Source organism: Ipomoea nil, unplaced genomic scaffold, assembly GCF_001879475.1.
Source record: "Ipomoea nil cultivar Tokyo-kokei standard unplaced genomic scaffold, Asagao_1.1 scaffold0876, whole genome shotgun sequence".
Lineage (NCBI taxonomy): Eukaryota > Viridiplantae > Streptophyta > Magnoliopsida > Solanales > Convolvulaceae > Ipomoea > Ipomoea nil.
In genome coordinates, this window is record NW_017617304.1 from 945,172 (window position 1) to 965,941 (window position 20,770).

General features: G+C 36.4%; 2 protein-coding genes across 2 annotated transcripts; one reads left to right on the top strand and one right to left on the bottom strand.

The window, feature by feature from the left end:
• Positions 1-5,365: 5,365 nt before the first annotated feature.
• Positions 5,366-9,380, top strand: LOC109179105 (PHD finger protein At1g33420). Its single transcript, XM_019328671.1, has 5 exons — positions 5,366-6,023; positions 6,974-7,100; positions 7,199-7,414; positions 7,543-8,160; positions 8,337-9,380. Exons 1-5 carry the CDS (start codon positions 5,681-5,683, stop codon positions 9,172-9,174), a joined length of 2,142 nt encoding a protein of 713 aa, XP_019184216.1. The 5' UTR covers positions 5,366-5,680; the 3' UTR covers positions 9,175-9,380.
• An 8,487-nt stretch (positions 9,381-17,867) lies between these two features.
• Positions 17,868-20,510, bottom strand: LOC109179031 (zinc-finger homeodomain protein 4-like). Its single transcript, XM_019328602.1, has 2 exons — positions 20,153-20,510; positions 17,868-18,280 (listed from the first exon to the last, which is right to left on the bottom strand). The coding sequence occupies exons 1-2, from the start codon at positions 20,499-20,501 to the stop codon at positions 17,898-17,900; spliced, it is 732 nt and encodes a 243-aa protein (XP_019184147.1). The 5' UTR covers positions 20,502-20,510; the 3' UTR covers positions 17,868-17,897.
• Positions 20,511-20,770: the final 260 nt, after the last annotated feature.

Here is a 20,770-nt window from a genome sequence, read left to right on the forward strand (position 1 = left end):
TTCTAACTGAATATGAGCATCAATGTGATTTTGGGAGAAAGACGACACTGTTACCTTAATGTTGTCTTTATATAAAAGGGCCAGGCCCCCTCCACGGCCCAATGGATCAACCGTAAAACATCCATTCCAGCCCAACTTCCTCTTAATATCTTGCAATTTGTTGTCGTTGGCAAGAGTTTCCATAAGAAAAATTAAAACAGGCTTCCTCTGGTGGACTAGGTCTACTAACACTTGAATTGTCGATTGGTTGCCCAAACCCCGACAGTTCCAAGATAAGAGACTCATTGATATAGGCGGGCCTGAGCTCCAGGACCCGCCTCTAATAAGTTTTTTGGCTCGGTTGATTGCATCGGGAGAACTAAACCCAATTGCCCTTCAGAAGTGGGCTCCTCTTGGGTTCGGCCCAACTTTCTTTTCCTCTGGTCTGAGGTTGACGATTCATAATGAGAATGAGGGTGGTCCGGGTCAGACCCAATACAAGTGAGCATTAAATGATTTACCGGCACATTCAGTTTTGCATTCAATGCGTCTATCTCTTGCATGTTTTCCGTTTGAACCTTATCCACTGGATAATGCCCTCCCTCTGTAGGGTTAATGCCTGCACCTTCATTCTGTCCCTTATGTTGATTGTCGTGCGTGAAAGGTGTTTCAGGAGTTTCCACATTTGTCGACCGTCGTGGGAGATCCTGCAGCAACCATCGTTGACCACGGTTTGGTTGTGCTCGCCCGGCGGCGGCTCTGAGGTCGGCGCTGAATGGTCTGGCCATGTCCTTCGTAATACCTTCGAATTGCATATTGCAAAACCTCTCGCTGTGTCCAATTAAGCCGCAAAGGAAACAAAAGGTCGGAAGCCTTTCATACTTGAATTCAATATAAAAAGGTTTCCCATTGCTAGGCCTGACTTTCAACTTTCTTTTGAGGGGTAAGGAGGTGTCAATACGAACCCTCACTGTAACACCCCGTGTTACGATCCCTAAAATCAATTAAATCATTTAATCAATTACCCAAAAGAAAGAATTAAATCACAATAATTAATTAGGAAAGGCCCACCATAGTCCACGGGCCCTTATCCCTAAACCCAATCCTTAGTCCCAAAAGAAATAGAATTAGCAAGCCTATAATATTAGTTCCTAACTAGGACTCCTAAATATATAAATAGGGGACTTAAGAGGCACCTAGAACGTCCCCACCACAATAAACGTTCCACCACCCCAAAGAGCTCCAAGAATTCCCTTAGAAGAAATCAAGAAAGCAAGAAAACTTAAAGAAAGACCCTTCATAGCCAAGGAATTAATTAAGGCTAAGAGGTAACCCATGTCTCAACAAAACCTATTTTCATAGTTATGATTCCCCTCTTAGGATTTCCCCATATTATTGTGTATTGATGATTGATGGGATGATTTCCATGGGTGATCTTGATGATGAAAGGTTCTTGATAATTATGGTGTTCTTGATGATTATATGACGTCCTTGATAATTATATGGTGTTCTTGATGTTCTTAATGATTATATGATATTCTTGATCGTTATATGATATTCCTACCGAATCTTGATTTTGGAAGATGAATTGTGTACTTGTTGATTTAAAAATAATTAGAACCCTAGGTTATATCGTGGAATTCGTATAGTATTATTCTTGGTATATTGGGTGGGACTTCGCATGATTGGGTGTTTATTATGTTTAGAAAAGCATGATAGGTTATGTGCCATTTGTTTCTTGATTTTGATCCGTTAATTGTCTACGTGTGTTATCAATTGCGTTTGAAAGTGTCTAAGCATGGTTTCGGGTTCCACAAAGGTTCCCGGGGCGTTTTTGATGAAAAAGAGTCAGTGGGGGGTTGGTGGGGGTAGGGGACCCGCCACCTACCCGCGGCCAAATCGGGCAACGCCGGCAGCGGGCAGCTGCCCGCCGGGCACCCGCTGCCCGGATTTGTAGAACGCCGGCGGGCAGCCGGCGGGTGACCCCCACCCACTGGCTACCCGCTGGTTTGTACCCCACATCGGGATCCCGGCTTCCCCGTTTGATGTTCCCCCGATCCCCGTGGTGTCCCAACGGACTCCGTCTATCGTGCCTATGTCTAGTTTGATTTTCGGGTACCGTTCGTAGGTCGTATGAGTCTTATATATTGCATGCTAGTTGAATTGGTATCCCGTTGACCTAGGTGAAAGAAGTATGAACCCCTTAGGACTATTATTAGTATGTGAAGGATCACGCATAGGTTTTGTTATACGTTTTCTCCCCCTTCCCAATGTGTTAATGTGGGTTGCATGTGCTTGCTATATGTTATGTGTGCATGTTACCCCGACTTGGTTGAGATCAATCGGGCTATACGGGCAGTCGGGTGGGCTGAGAACCATACCGGCTGTTAACCAGGCTGGTAGAGACCAGTCAGGTATATAAATATTATATAGGACTAAGATCCACTATACGGGCAGTTGAATGGGTTGAGAACCATCCCAACTGTTAACCAGGCTGGTAGAGACCGGTCAGGTATATAAATATTATATAGGACAAAGGTCCACTATACGGGCAGTTGAATGGGTTGAGAACCATCCCAACTGTTAACCAGGCTGGTAAAGACCGGTCAGGTATATAAATATTATATAGAGCTGCGGCTCATCGGTCGGTTGCGATCGACCCCTCCGTGCTGTGAGACGGGGCAGGGTGCTGCGGGGCCGTGTCAGAGCTATATGCGCTGACCCTCATGTATGGGCATGCGATTGGTCCTGTGGTGCCAACAAAGTGTGCTATGTGATGAAGCATGGATGAGTTATTGTTATGAGTATCTTGGGGATGAGACTATGGGATTTATAGCGGAGATCGTATATGTTGGGTTATGATTATTAATTATGCTTATCTTATCTGTCTTGCCTATTGTAAACTGTATATGCTTGGTATAACTGCTGTCGGTGCTTAGCCCTATCTGTTGAGTCTATCCCTGTTTCAAAAGCTAGAGTTCGTAGGAGATATCTTCATGTTCAAAATGACTTTTCATATATATATATATATATATATATATATATATATATATATATATATATATGTATTGTATTTCAACGCGTTGGAGTGGGTTACCAGCATCTCTCGCTGAACAAATATATTTGGCTTTCAGGCACAGAAGAGTAGGTCACTGGAGCGCGCTAGAACTTGGAACGTAGAAGTAGATAGCTTCCCTTTCGGCCTGCGTGCCATGTTTATGCGTTACATTATTGAGGATATTAGTTAGTTAGCCTGTGCACCTGAGTTCTCTAGCTTAGGTGTGGCATAGCACCCCGTACTCTTGTATTATGTTTTGGGATTTAATGAGATTTCACCTTTATTTTATAAGTTTTAAATATCTTGAAAATCTGGGGTGTTACACTCACTCTCATGAACTATTTCCAAAGCCCATTCATGTTGGCCTCATCAACTCTGACGAACTCTCCCAGATATGCTCCGATGGCCTCTGCAGTCTTTTTACTTTGGAAACTCGCCGGGAGGTTGAATGCCTGGACCCAGAATTTTGCATGGCTTAGATTCACAGCTTCCGGGGGGCACAGGGGATAAGCTCTTTCCATGAGAAGAAGGCTTTGTTCAATGGACCAAGGTCCATCTTTAATGACGCGGTTCATGTCTACTTCATGGAGGAAGTAGAACATGAAGAGGTTATCAATAACCTCTCTTGCTACCATACCTTTTCCTGGCCTCTAAATAGATGCCATGGTGTCCCCTAGGAAGTTGAACTTGATAGGTTTGTCTGTTAGAAGCTTTCCAACAAGGACAAAGGGAGTTTCCACCTCGAAGCCTTTGTTGTTTTCTTCGTCGAGGGGGAATTCTGTCTCTTCAGGATCATTCAGGAATAGGGCTGCATACTCCATCTCCATATCCATAGTGCCGTTGCTGCTTGACGCCATGTTACTCGGGGGTATAGAAGAGGAAGGGAAAGGTTCAACTTGTGGGTTATTTAGAACAGAAGATAGGGTAGAGGAAGGGGGCAGGACGTATATAAAGACATTACATACTGGGGTTGGTGAAAGAAACCATAATAATCGAATTGATTTAGATGGGGCTTTGGTATGGTGACATTGAAAGCCTTCAACAACCTCGGATACTCAATCATAAATGCGAAAAGACAGACATGGAACAACCTATCCTTTTTGAAAAGCTCGACAATCTCAGGCACAGATGCAATAACTGAAGCAAACGGTGTAAAAATAACTCTGGAATAATGAGAAGCTCACCAACCTCAGACAGATACAACCTATCCTCATTGAAAACGAGCAAGCTCAGACACACAGGAGCAATAACTGAAACAGACGATGAACAGCAAACTGGAATAAAAGAAACTCACCAACCTCAGATAGAAACAGTAAAAGAAGAAGGTCAAACAAGGATCAAAGGGAGGCTTGTCAACAAGGACAAGAGGGAAAACTCATCAACAGGATGAGATTAAGAGAGAGACGCTTAGCTACACTTTCATCCCCATCTTTGGGAGTTGAAAGCTGGTTTTCTCATACAAAGTCGTGCTCCCTCCTTTTGTTGAATTGCATACCCCCATGAATTGCAATTCAATGCATGTGGGGAAGGAAAATATGGAAGAAATGACAAAAGTAGCCTTTGTTGATTATTATTATTATTATTATTATTATTATTATTATTATTATTATTATTATTATTATTATTATTATACAATGACATTTTAGTCTTTATATCACTTTTTCCTTCTCATCCCCAATTCCCTACCAAACAATGTAATTTGAATTCCTACATTATTCCTACCTTATTCTTTTCCCACCGACTTGCAATTCATTTCCTTCTTAATTCCTTCTTCCCAATCAAACACCCCTTGAATGTTTAGGGGTTTCTTGCCAAATTGTTAGTGCCATAGACAAAAGTCCAGGGGTGTCTGTGTAATTAAGCAATAAATAGTGTACTAATAATGTAATAATGTAGTTAAATTTACCCGCTTATGGTGTCATGTGTCATTCTCAATTCTCAGCATCTCGCGCTTTGATTCAAGGCATTAACGCACATTCAAATCCGAGAAACAAGGCTAGATCAGTAATTTGACACAGCTATACGGTTGCAATATTTGCCATCACAATTGTATTTAATTACGAGCTCTATCCAGCCTGTCTATCTTTTATAACTTTCATAAATTCAAAACCTAGAAACTTCCTCGAAAGTCCCTCCAATTCTTTACTCGGGGCATTTTTGTAAATCAGTCCATTAATTAAATATTTCTAATTCTTCCCAACAAAAGCTCCCTTAACGCTTAAGCTTTGGCGGTCTTATTTTTCGACCGACTTAAAATTTTATTTTATTTTAGGAAATAAATCCGAATAGGAAATGAGTTAGGAAAAAGGGGAAAAAATATATAAAAGTACACAAAAGCCCCGAAATTCGTAGCGTCACCAGACCTAATTTCTCACTCCGAAACAAACGTTCCTATTTCCCTCCTTTCTCTCTCTCCCTCCCCTTCTCTCTTTGAGCGTTAATAGGAGACGGCTTTAGTTTCTCTCTTTCTATCTCTTCCCGTTGTTTTTTCTCTCTCATCTTCCTTTTCTTCGTTCTAGAGGTTTCGTTTTGTTGAGTATCTGCCGTCCGATCGGAGTATTGTACAGATCTGAGTCTAAGTATTGGGTTTCAGACGTCACGCGCCGAGATCTGGGGGCCACGCGCAGGGATCCGAGAACAGGAATGGTGGTTAGCGGTAGGCCGATGAAGCGGATGAAGAGGAGAGTCACGGCTGACCTGTACGACTTCCTTACGTTCCCTTCGCCGTCCGACGGTGTTTCTTCTCACGCCGGCTCGGGCGCGGGGCCCTTTAGGACGAACGTGAGGGCCTTCCTGTCCATGCACGCGCTCTTGCCGCCTCCGTCGTCGCTTTTCCCCCATCTGCTGACGTGGCAGATCCTCTTCCGTGTGGGAGACCTCACCGAGAGCGGTGGCGACTCCTCTCCCGCCGTCGTCTACCTAGACATCGTGGAAGAGGACGTTGCGAGATCTAGATCCGTTTATTGCGACCACTGCCGAGTCGTTGGTGAGTTTTCGAAACCGACTCAGTTCCATGAGTCAAAGCGTACAGCTCATTATTTTATTTTATTTTATTTTATGATTTTTTCTAAATTTCTTCCTGCCTCAGATACGCCGTCGTTTTTTGGCTTTTATTGGTTTAGCTGCTAATTACGTGTCGTTTTTTCCTCAGATTGGATAATTTTTGCTTTTCGTGGGGGAGTGGAAGAAAATAATTAATTATCCGTACTTGAAAATGACAAATGATTCTCCTCGCTAAATTACTGTTTTCTAATTATTTTATTTCGTTTTGTGGACACGTTGGATCTCAGCCGTTGATTATATACATAGATATAGATGGATCCCGCTCCCTGCACTCTAACTTTCTCGTAAAGCGTGACATGTTTTATTGCACTGCATAACTCTGGAAAAGCACTGTGTGGTGGACCTCCTCAAAGACCGCATTGAAACGAGACTTAAAAAATAAAAAACGGAAAATAAAAATTAATTTTAATACAATTATTATTATTATTTAAATATTACTATATTAGGCCTAGGTGGCTCCACTGAGGGGTCCAACACTGTTGGACTTAATTGACATTTGGCAGGTGGGGATAGTGGTTGGGATCCTTTTCTGTGACGTGTCATATCACTTGATAATGAATACTAGAAGCCAACAGTTGGAGTGTTTAATAGTTCTTCTTATTTTTATTTGATTATTATTATTATTTGCACATTTGACTTTCTGGTTTCTCAACTTATTTTTTTTGAAAATGGGAATGACTTGTATGCCCTTCGTAAATTCGCTTGCGGTTTTATTTTTCTTCTTTAATTTTGTTGTTTATCTATTTTTCTTTAAAAAAATAATCTATTGCCCTTGATAATATGAGGTCGATTGTACAGTTACTGCTATTGATCATAAATAATTTACGATCATCAAGAATTGAGATTTTGACATTTATGCTTTGGCTGTTGTAGGTTGGAGCAATAATCCGGTGTGTGCCAAGCGGTACCATTTCATAATTAAGGCGGACGGGAATTCCATTGGTGGGTATAACAAGTCTTGTGCTGGCTGTGGTGATCCACTTCATTTGTCGGAATCAAGGTATGTATTACCCCTTCCGGGTTTTCTTTTTCTCCTATTGGAAGAGTTTCAGCGATCGTTGTTAATGTTCAGGTGTTGATTGTGTTTCTTTCTTTTAGATGCAAGTCGTGCAACCATATGGTAACCACGGAAGATGTGGAAGATTGGATGTATCACCAATTGGAGGATACAAGCCATCTTCTTCACGGTGTGATTCATGCCAATGGTTACGGGCATCTTCTCAGGGTCAATGGCAGGGAAGGTGGCTCAAGGGTGCTTTCTGGTTGTCATATCATGAACTTCTGGGATCGGCTTTGCAAAGTTCTTGGAGTAAGGTTAGAATATGGAACTCTGTATTCGTTGATATTTGGTGTTTATTTCCTCTACATATACTGAAAGTGTCCTTGTTCTTTGCCCTGTTTTTGTTCTGATGATGTCTTTTTTAAATTCTCTGTGGGATCAGAAAAGTAAGTGTGATGGATGTGTCCAAGAAATATGGGCTGGAGTTTAGACTGATTCATGCCATAACGAAAGGGCACCCATGGTATGGCGAATGGGGTTATGAATTTGGGACTGGTAGTTTTGGTCTGACTCATGATGCCTATAAAAGAGCTGTTCAGAACCTTTCTTCTCTGCCCTTAACTATTCTTTTATCTCAAGGCCGGAAACCTCGAACACGCATGCAGGATTTGATTTCCTTTTATCAGTCCTTGTCGGAACGTGAACTTGTAAATATTAGGGACCTCTTCAGTTTTTTAATTAGTTTAATCCATGATACCCACAAATCTAGCTTGAGGGTTGATGATTTGACTTGCAAGAAGCGTAAATATTGTGACACCAAGGCCTTATGTGCATGGAGTAGTAGTGATGTTCTACGTGTTGAAGAAGCTATGTTCAGAGTGCTTAGAGCTGTTTCTGGATCCAAATGGGTTAGCTGGCGTGCTCTGAGAGGTGCTGTATGCAAAGCTGGGTCCCCTGAACTTCTTGACTACTGCCTAAAAGAACTAACTGGAAAACAGGCTGCTGATGGAATGGTTGTCAACTCCCGTTGTGCTTCTGGTTCTGGTGCCATGGAGTACAGGTTGAGATCCCATTTAATTATTATTATCATTAATATATTCCATTGGATTCTATAGATTCGAATTTCTACCTCAAAATTTTTCCTTCATCTCATAGTCTTTAATCAATGTTTTATGCCAAAAGTTGGAAATTCCATCTGTTCTTTGATTTAATTAGGGTAATGTGTGTTCAATGTAGACTTGAGCCTGGGAGTGCCACAGTCAATGTTAATACGGCTGGGGATAACAACTATATGAGACCGAATTTACCTTCTGATGAACATCTATTGCGGGATCTGAAGTACTTGTATGAGTGCATGCTCCACCCTCAAACTATGGCGAACCATTTACATGTCTGCAAAAAGGATGTTATAATCCAGTCAGCTACAACACTTATTGATTGCAAGAAATTCATGAAAGAATATCAACCCGAGAAATTTGTACCAGCCTTAAACCCTCGTGCCATTCAGCTGTTATGTGAGCTGGATCTAACGGATTATTCTGAAAGGTGTTCTGTGAATCCTCCCCCAGAGCTACTTGTTTTATCTTCAAATGCCACCATATCTGACCTGAAGGTTGAAGCATCAAGAGCTTTCCAAGATGTATACCTAATGTTCAGGAGATTCCAAGTGGAGGAGTTAGTTGGGTATGCCGGTGTCGGTGACTCTACTGGCTTAAAATTATTGTTAGGATCAGCTGAATTTGTGAGGGTTCGGGGAAGAAGCCTGGGTAAGAATGCTCTGAGTAGGTTTAGAATGGAAAGAGGTCTCGAGAGTTGGACTGTGGATTGCCATTGCGGGGCCAAGGATGATGACGGTGAGAGAATGCTGGCATGTGATTCCTGTGGCATATGGCAGCACACCAGGTGTGCTGGAATTCCCGACTTAGATAGTGTTCCTGCTCGGTTTGTTTGCCTCAGGTGCAGTTGTGTTATTGGGCAAGCTAAGACTATTGGACAGATGAAGGATGAGTTTGTGGGATCTGCTGCCTATTGTGTTGGCAAGGGACTAGGGAAGAGCATGACAAGCGCTTTTTGAAGTGTGCTGCTGGGTTTTTGTACATGTTCACTAGATGGTAAAATGGTATCATCATCATCAGCAGCACATTTCCTTCTTTTCTTTTTCTGTTTTTGTTTTTCCCTAGTCGATGTAACTTATTGAATGTAATGTCATCTTGTATATCTCTATCTGGTACCTAAACTGGCTTGCCAAACTAATTTATAACATTAACTAGACTGTAGGAAGAAAGATCTAACTGTCTCATCCCCGAGAACTGAATTTTGCAGATTTTATTAAAATCTGCTCCTGGGCATCATATGTTAGTGCATGGTGTGTCAAGTCATTATAATATCTCAGCTCTCTTGCTATAATTTTTTTTTTTTTTTTTTTTTAATAATTTGCTGCATTTATCTACATCAATTTGTAAAACATCTTTACAAATGGGGTTTAGGTAACACTCTAGAGGTCTTAGGATAAGTGTTTGAACCCAATAAAAAGAACTAGTATGTGTGTAGTATTCCACTTGATGCAAGGATACAACTATAATCAAACTCTTCCATATTTAAAAATGAATTTTAAACACTAAATATTTATTAAAAAAAATATGTAAATAATATAAAAAAACAAATAAACTAGTTTTATATATAAATAAATACAAAATTAAAAAATAATCCATTACAACAACGTTTAAACATTTTTAGACCAACTAACATATTACCATTCAATCCAACCCAAAATTTATTTTTGCCTAATTATTTCTTCAAGCCCATTTGACTACCCAAGCCTAACCCGAAAACAAACAATCGTTATATCCTACACCACGGCGCACATAGCACTGTGCGCCGCGCGCCTCCCAAAACGACGTCGTTTTGGGGTCGTGTTGGGAGGCGCGGTAGGAAGTTGCTGAGATTATGTGTATTCGTTCACAACGTTATGTGTATTCGTTCACAACGTTATGTGTATTGGTTCATACAGTTATGTGTATTTTTTATACAATTATGTACATTGTTTTTATACAATTATGTACATCCGAATCAGAAAATTTGTGTGTATTATGTTAAGAGTTGATGTGTATTATGTTAAAAATTTATGTTTATTATGTATTATGTTAGATTATGTGTATTATCTTTTAAAAAGAGTATGTATATTTTGTTATAACATTATGTGTATTCATGTATAACATTATGTGTATTCAAGTATAACATTATGTACATTCTTGAACAGCGGTTTTTTTTTTTTTTTTTTTAAAGAAAAGCCTACTGCCATTCACTGGGGCGGGAAATTTCAAAAAAAAATAAAATTAAAACGTCGTTTTGCATCTGGGCGCATAGTGCAATGTACGCCGTGGTGTAGGATATAAATTGCCGAAAACAAACCCTAACCCTATTCGGCTATCTATATAAACTGAAAACGATTCAGCTTCTTCATTTTCATCCGAAAGAAAAAATCAATATATAAATAGAGTGCAGCTTCTTCTTCTCTCTTCTACGCTTCTACGCTTAATATAATACACATAAATATAAACATATACAATATCATTTCTATCTACTCAGGTACATAATTAAAATTCATAATGTACAAAACTATATAGTTAAAGCACATAACTTATTAACATAATACACATAAACATAAATATAAACAATATCATTTCTGTCCACTCAGGTACAAAATTGAAACTCATAATGTACAAAATTTAAATTCATAATGTACAGAGTTATATAGATGAAAACACATAAACTATTAACATAATGCACAGAAACATAAATATAAACAATATTATTTCTGTCTACTTAGGTACAGAATTGAAATTCATAATATACAGAATTATATAGCTGAAGACACAAACTCTTAACATAATACACATAAACATAAGTCTAAGCAATATCATCTCTATCTACTGAGGTATGAGATTGAAATTCATAATGTACAAAATTATATAGTTGAAGACACATAAACTCTTAACATAATACATATAAACACAAGTCTAAGAAATGTCATTTCTGTGTGTATTTAGGTGCAGAGTTCATATTCATAATGCACAGAATTATATATATGAAGACACATAAATTCATAATGTAATACACATGCTTTGTATGTACTTATTTTAAAATATCATCTGCAATATATGCTTTATATGTTAGGTTACATAGTGTCTAAGATTTACAAAGAGCGGAAATTATGTAACTCTAGTTAACTGAAAATGGTTATTAATGTTGAATTTCATGTCAATGTGGATAAATTATCACATTAATGTTCAATTTCATGACATATGTACATAAATTATGAATTATTTTTCAAATTTTAAAATGTTTTGAACTTTAAACAAATAAATGTTTGAAGATTCGCCTTTTCTGTTGTTTGAATGCTCTGAACGTATTAAGTAAGTCTTCGATAAGGAAGTCGTTGAGTGTTTCTGCAGTGTTTGATCTTTCGCGAGAGTGTTTTGTAGTGTTTTTTCTCCTTTGAATTTTGAAATGGAAGGAATGTCGTGTGAAAGAAGACGATTTTATTTTTATATTTAATTAAAAAAACTATAACGGGATTGGACGGACGAAACGTTGTCCGTCGCGTCAACTTCCCAACCCACTTAACAAAACGACGTCATATTGGACCAAGATCCACTGTGCACTGTGGATCCTAGTCCATGATATAACGATTGTTCGCTTTTGTAGTGGACAAAGTGATGAATTATAAATAACTTCAATTTAACAAACTTTAAATCTATCTATCTACAAATCTAATAAGAGCCAATAATGTTAGGCCCTTAACTGGAACAAAAAAATGTTGGTATAATTGTTTCTTGAATTGAATGGTTCATATTATTTTAATTTTAGTATTTTTTTTATGATTTTCCTTATTTACCCTCTATTATATTATTTTCTTCCCTTAAATAACCCTGGATTCCGTTAGTATAAACTTTAGTAACGAAATATTTCGTTAACTATTTATTATTCTTAACTTACTCATTAGTTTCTATAAGAAAGGTCTTAGGTTCGAGCCTGATCCTAATTAGAGTTGGCATAATTGTTTTTTATTATAAGGAAGGGGGATACCCTATATATACACACTATTGCCTCAATTGAGGTTCAAACTTTACACCTCCCACTTAGGGGAGTAATCCGATACCAATGGACTACAAGCCACTTGGTAGAGTTGGCATAATTGTTAAATATATACTACAAATATATTAAAATATACGGAGTATTAAAAAATAAATACAATATAAAATTTAACATAAACTTTGGTCAAATAATTAGCCCGACTAAACACAAAACATTCAAAGCTGAGCATCAAAGATTATAAATCATGAACTTTGAAAATCATTTTCTTGCATTTAAAAAAAAAAACAAATTTAGGTAAATTAATCTTCGTTTGATTATTTAGAACAAAACTCAATATTTCAATTATGCTTTTTGCATTATTGGAATGATTTAGGTCATTATGGTATTAATATTTTTTTTTTGTATGTCTTTTTATAACAGTACAATTGTACATTACTTTACTAATATTATACTATTATTTTTTTTATCGGACAAAATTGTTCTTGCATCATTGTCAGACCTGCGCGACCTAATTACAAAGTTGTTGATTAGAAATACAATTACACCTAGACTCTAAAACGATAAGACAATTTTTCAAAGAATTGACTATGTTACATCCCGCTGGCTCAAATTGAACAAGTTTACACATCATTCTTAGAATTTTATCAATGTATGAAAGCTTCTAAAAAATTTGTAAGTTAATTTTTTATTATATCATTATAACAATATCTATTGTAATATTTTATTTTGAATTATTTATTACCATCATCTATTGACAGCAATTGTATCAATTTTCATTGACAAACTCCCAAAACAATAATTATAGAGTTAATACCCAAAATCGTCCTCGACTATAGTGATTTTTCTCAATTTCGTCCTAAACGACTTTGGTGACCTAATATTGTCCCAGACTTTTGTGTTTCGCTCAATTTAGTCCTCCATTTGTTATTCCGTCAAATTGGTGTTAAATAAAGGGACAATTCAGTAATGTCAATATTGATCTCTTTTTACTTTCAACTTATGAAGTGCGAAATTCCTCTTTCTTGTACGAATTACACCCGGACCTGCAAATCAAATTTTATATTCGCAGTTTTAGGAGTAATTCTAGAAGTAATTCATAAAAAAAAAAAAAGAGATTTCGCAGTTCACATGTCTATGAGTAAAGATATGCCAATATTAAAATTATTGAATTGTCTATTTATTTAATACCAAATGGACAGAATAACAAATGATGGACTAAATTGAGCAGAAACACAAAAGTCTGGGACTAAATTGAGCAAAACACAAAAGTGTGGGACGATATTAGGTCACCAAAGTTGTTTAGGACGAAATTGAGAAAAACCACTATAGTCGAGGACGATTTTGGGTATTAACTCAATAATTATATTTGTCTCAATAACGAATGTAAATTTAAAAAATCAATGACTTTAATTTATTGATGAAAAGTATGTACGCACTTTATTACTCTTATTAAATTAAATAATTTGGTAGCTACAACAAAAAATAATACATATGCATTTAATTAATTTAGAATTAGATGTCTATAATGTCATTATTCAAAAAAAAAGAAAGGGGAAAGGGTCAAATAGGTCATCGAACTTTATCTTAAAAGTCAATTAGGCCCCTAAACTTTTTAAAGGTGCAATTACACCCATCAACAATTCATTTAGGTGCAATGAAGCCCAAAAACAAGTTAATGACTTGCTATCACAGGTCATTAGGTTTCAGGCCACCTTCCGGCGAATTTTTCCGCAAAAAAAAAAAAAAAAAGTGACCAGCAACTGACCCAGATTTGCCGAAAATTTCGCCGGTCACTTTTTTGTCGGAAATTTCGCCGATCACTTTTTTTTTTTTTTTTTTGTCGGAAATTTCGCCGGAAGGTGGTCTGAACCCTAATGACCTGTGATAGCAGGTCATTAATTTGTTTTTGGGCTTCATTGCACTTAAATGAATTGTTGAGGGGTGTAATTGCACCTTTAAAAAGTTTAGGAGCCTAATTGACTTTTAAGCTAAAGTTCGAAGGCCTATTTGACCCTTTTCCCAAAAAAAAAATTATTCATTATAAAATTTTTTAAAAAGAGATATAATTTCATTAGTTATATTATATTTATTTTCTACAACCTTCAAAAAAAAATTTATTTTCTACAATTCAAAGATTCCTTACCTTCAATTCAAATTCATTAATTAATTATATTCACTACATTGTCCATTGTCTTATTTTTACATTATCTTGTAATTAAATATCAAAGTTGTAATACAAAATATGCTATATATTTATTTATTAAGTTTTTCTTATAGAAATATAATAAATATTAATATTTTGTTCAATACTTTCACATGATAATCTATGACACCTCTCACAACACAAGAAACATGTAGGAAAAACTACCACTACCAAATATCAATATGCACTTGTATGATAAAGAGTTCATAATACAACTAAGATCTTAGTCATATACACAACAAGGAAAATCTAAAATACTTAACACCATAATCTCATTGCATGATGATGCCCTCTATGCTAGTACCAGTAACCCAACTGCACATGACATACTATCAATAAAAAGAGAGAGTACATGACATGTACTGAAGATGAAGACAATGATAATGCTACCCAAAAGAGAATTAAGAAGACTTAGAGAAATTTAAGTCAAAAGTAGTATTTATTTGAACTATCGCTTTATACTAAGTATTTAGACTAGCGTTATTATAAAGTTGCAAACATTTATTTTAGTGACAATTATAATCATTCTTTCATATATTATCTTGCATTTATATACTTTAAACTAATTCAACATTCAATTACCTATGCAAGAACATCTCCTATATAATATTACATTTATACTTTGAAGTACTTATTTAAAAATAATTATTGGGCATTATCCCATTCGCACAAAGCGCGTAAAAAAAAAAAAAAACTAGTTATATTATACAAGAATACAATGTTCGTAAAACCATAAGTTAATACCACTAAATTGCATGATTTTTCGCACATCCACCTCAAATCATGTATATAAATACAATTAGGGTTGAGGTTTCTATCTTTTGGAAGAATGTATATAAATACAATTTAAGAAAGGAAAATGATATATGTATTCTGATGGAGTATAACTTTGGCCATGTGTTCAAATTTTATTATATCTATCTACAAATCTATACAAATTTAATAATAGTTAAAAGTTAGGCCCTTAACATGAACTAAAAAGGGTGATGTAATTGTTTGTTGAAATGAATGATTCATATTATTTTGATTTTAGTATTTTTTTTTTATTATTTTCCTTATTTACTCCCTATTATATTATTTTCTTTCCTTAAAGAACAATAGGCTGTAGCTAAAGCAGGAACTACTGAACTAGGAACTAGGACTCTAGGATGATGGATTGATGGATCAGTTGGCATGTTGGATGAAGAATGCCAAATTCTAAATTTTTTGTATTAATGTACATTGGTGCAATGGTGCTTGCTGCAGTGTTTTTTAAAAATTGGCTACTTTTACAGTTTTACATTTTGTATAAGCTAATTCATAATTGCCCTTGCCCATTTGACTTTTTTAAGACTAAGTACTAGTTGTCTAGTTTAGTAGTTTTACACTTATACAGTTACAAAATTTACATGTAGTTTGTGCACAGTGCACTACTTGTTTTTATAAATTTTTTCAGTTTTACTTAATTTTTAAGCGTTTTAGTCAATTATTTAATTTTGTTTTTATATTTTAAATATCAAAGTTGAGTTCGGATATCCGACCGACCCGTCCTCATCCAAAATTCTATAAAACCGAAATGATATTACAAATTAATACAATGAAATTGAGTTTAAAAATAATAATCCGAAATTCGTGCGGTTTGGCCCTCCGAGTATCCGAATCGAACCGAACCGTCCAATGCTCAGGCCTAACCTTAAGAACACCAACCACGCACCTTAAGCACATAACAAAGCACCTTAAGAACACAAATCATGCACCTAAGGTTTTAAAAATGATTCACTTTTAGTTTCACATAACTGACACTCCTTAAGCATACAAATCACGCACCTTAAGATGAAAACAATGCACATTAAGAAGGAAACTCACGCACTTAAGTTTCAGCAACTACTCACATTAAGCACAAACCCACGCACACAAAACTCACGCACCTTAAGCACAAAACCCACACACCTTAAAGTACAAAACTCATGCACCTTAAGTTTCAACAACTACTACCATTAAGTACACAACTCACGCACCTTAAACACAAATCTTATGCACTTAAGCACAAACTCACGCACCTTATCTCATGCACCTTACATTTGACCTAAATGTAAAAAATTACCAAAATCCCACCACACTTTTTATTATTATTTAATTTTGGTAATCTAAACGTTGATTTAAGCAAAATCAGTGGTTCTCCTTTCATCGCACAATTGCACCTGACACCTTCAACTGCACAGGAACCCATATATATATATATATATATATATATATATATATATATATATATATATATATAATAAAGTGAGAAGCAAAGCAAGAAAAAGTCATTGAGGGAATAATTATTTTAATGATGCGACAACAATGGTCATGACTCATGATCGAAAGTGCTAATTAGCGACTAGGTTAATTGTAATCATACCACCCCCTAATTAAAGCATTCATCCTAATCTTTATTACTGTTATTTATCTCTATAATTGGACTACACCCTGTTTATGGTTGCAGACAGTGGACTATAATGACATAAAATTAAGCTGGTTTGTTTTTTAATCAAAATCTCAAAATTAAAGGGAAGAGAATGATGGAACTAAGGGTTACTATATACAATACCAAATATGATAGTGATGGGTAACATGTACTCGCCAATTTTTCTTCACACAACTACCCTACCATTAGATGTCAGATGTTAGGCACATAATAATAATATTTTAATTAACCACTTAATATTTAAGGTGAACTTATATAATAATATTATTATACTAAATCACATAAAATATCTACTATCTACTATACTAATAAGAGCCCAAGAGAGTTACGCCTATAATGGGTAGAAAAAATGACGGTCAAATTTTAATCAAACGGATGACTCAGATTGATCAGATTTTAATTTTTCCTTGATATTTTCTAATTTATCCTTAATTATATGATTATCAGTTAACTTTTCCGTTAAATATTATCTTCTTCGTTAATTCTGTTAGTTCATCATTAACTTACTCATTGATTTCAATAAGAAAAGTCTTAGGTTCGAACCCCATCCCAATCAAAGTTGGCATAATTAGTACTCTATTTTACTCTTATTAAATTAATAAATAATAATTTTGTATTGATATACTCTCAAATATTTATTTAATTATAAACATTGAGCATTAACTCATTTGCACAATACGCGTGTAAAATTAGTATATTAACAGAGTTGTATCTAGCGGTAAAAATATGAACTATTATAATGCGAGATGTTGGGATTGAGTGTGTATATATTGAATAATTGAAGTAATTTTTAATTGAACAAGCAATACAACAATGAATTACGCAAAATGCATGCCTTACTACAGAACTATTATAATGCGACATGTTGGGATTGAGTGTGTTTGAATAATTGAAGTAATTTTTAATTGAACAAGCAATACAACAATGAATTACGCAAAATGCATGCCTTACTACAGATATATGATGAGTACGTGTTGTTTATAATAATTAATTAATTAATAATAATAATTATATTATTGTGGTTGAATCTAGGATGGGGGTAGTTAGTTTAATTTGTTGGCCTGGCCTGGGCAGCAAAGTTGTTTTTGTTATTGTGCATCCAAACCTTAAGGACTCTCCTCTTCACCCCAATTTCTTGACAGAAGTGGTGCACTACAGAGCTCTCAGCATTCTGAATCTTCCACCCTACTCTCTCTGCAAACGCCACCATTTTCTCCTTTTGCTCCCCACTGAACTTCGTCCTGAATCTCTTTTTCCTCTCTAAACCCTCCTCCTCCGCCGCCGCCGCATCTTCTTTCTCCGCCTCCCAATCTGAAACGCCGCCGCCGCCGCCGCTTGACGTATTATTATTATTGTTGTACGCCAACGGCGGCGTTGCGCCTTTGTTTTGTGAACAAGGAAATGTGAAACTGCAGCTCGCCCATGGGCATCCTGCACATCCCATCCCATAAAATTAATTTTATAATTAAATACAATATATCACAATCAATCTACTACTAATAACTAGTTTTACAAATTAAGAAATATAACATAACCAACTCTGACAGTGTGCTATGTATTGGCCAAGCCGGGTGACGACATGGCCTATGTTCGGGACGATGGTGTGCTATGCTTAGGCCTATGTTGGGCATGATAGGCCCTAAGTTAGGAACGACGATGTGCAATATCACCCAGTAGAGGTTTACCGACCAAGTACTTTTGATGACGGTGTGCTATGCCTTGGGCTAATTGGGTGACAACGGTGACTACAATGGGCACGACATTGTGTTAATTATACCCTTGGGCTAACAGGGTAATGGTAGGGCCTATATTCAGAACAATGGTGTGCTATGCTTAGGCCTACGTTGGTGCCTATGTTGGGCACGATAGGTCCTACATGTTAGGAACGACGATGTGTAATATCACTCGTTACAGGTTTACCGACCAACAAACCAAGTAATTTAGGGTGACGACGGTGCCTACGGTGGGAACGACGGTGTGCTATGCCTTGACGTAATTGGGTGACGACAAGCCCTATGTTTTGAATGACAGTGTGCTATGCCTTGGCCTAACTGGGCGACGACGGTGCCTACGTTGGGCATGACATTGTGCTAACCCTTGGCCTAAATGGGTGATGATGCTACCTATGTTCGGAAAGACGGTGTGCTATGTCTTCGCCTAACTGGGTGACGATGGTGCCTACCTACAATGGGAACGATGGTGTGCTATGACTTGGCCTAACTGGATGACGATTATGCCTTCCTACGTTGGGAACAACAGTGTGCTATGCCTTGGTCAACGTCGTTCTCTTGCCAAAATGTCATATTTATTTGTTATAGAACTTATTATAATTCTTAGTGAATGATCCAACTAAAATGCCATATATTGTTCTTATAAGCCCATCTGTCACAAAGGCCAGTTGGGTAAGCGCAAATTATGCCGTGGAAACGTGTTCATCATGCTTGGTGAACACGGTCCCAAACGGCATCGCTTTTATGGATTTTTTTTTTAGTTAATGTGCTGTTAACGGCGTTTTGCATTTTATGTTCAGATTATGAATTTACATTTATTAAATTATGAATTTTTTGTTATGAGATTATGAATTTACAATTATGTAATTATGAATTTTCTGTACATTCATAATCTCATAACAAAAAATTCATAATTTCATAACAGAAAATTCATAATCTCATAAAAGAAAAACATTTATTAAATTATGAATTTTCTGTTATGAGCTTATAAATTTACAGTTATGTAATTATGAATTTTCTGTACATTCATAATCTTATAATAGAAAATTCATAATCTCATAACAGAAAATTCATAATTTCATAACAGAAAATTCATAATCTCATAAAAGAAAATTCATAATTTCATAACTGCACATTCATAAATCCATGACTACACATTCATAATTTATGAGTGTTGAAAAAACTTGTGCGAAGAGGAAGTGAAACCGCATAATGTGAATATGAAGAAGAAAAGTTGTGCTGTTAATTAAAAAAAAAAAAAAAGAAAGAAAGATTGCTGGAAGATAACGGTGCCCGTAGGCACCGTTACCGTTGGGGACTGTGTTCACCATCCATGGTGAACATGATTTCATGGCATAACGATTGTTGGGTAAGCCCACAGAACAAAATTTTGAACATCGTTGTTTAATGCCCGATAATTCCAAATGTAATTCTAATTGATCAAACCTTGTTAAAATGCTTTAAACTAAAGGGTCATACAATTATATATATATATATATATATATATATATATATATATATATATATATATATATATAATGAAACGGAGGAGGCAATTAAGAGCTAGGCTGACCTTTTATGATGAGTTTCCGGTGGAAATTCCGATGGCATTGACAGGCGGAGCATTTGAGGGCTTCAAGGCTGCCGTCTTCGCCAGCCGGCATAAACTCGCCGCAGCCGTCGGTGGCGGTGCCACCCATGGCGGCTGCATGGTTCTTCAGGCACTCCATGTACTTAACATCATTATATCGATTACAACAGTATGGCTTGTGGGTTTCAATTACCTCCATGGCAGACGAAGAAGCTACGAAAGGGACCATTTGGGCATTGATGACATTATTATGCTCTTCTTCTTCTTCATGTTTAGAGCACGAAGCGTTACCTGCAGCAGATAGTAATGGCTTCTTGTTTTCTTGGCTCATTATGAAGGATGTGAGTGAGCAGCCATAGAACGAAGGAGCTTCAAATATGGGTTATAGTTTGATGGACTCCGTTTGCTTGCTTTGCTTACACTATCCGACACTAGCTATTATCACTAAATGGAATATATACTCCCTATATCCCTAGGGTGAGCCGGTGAAGGGGTTGGGTGGGCTGGGGCTTCGAAAAATAGGGGAAGAAATTAAAATAAAAGAATAAAAAATATATATAATTTTTTTTCTTTTCGAAGAAGATTTTTACTACCGCATCT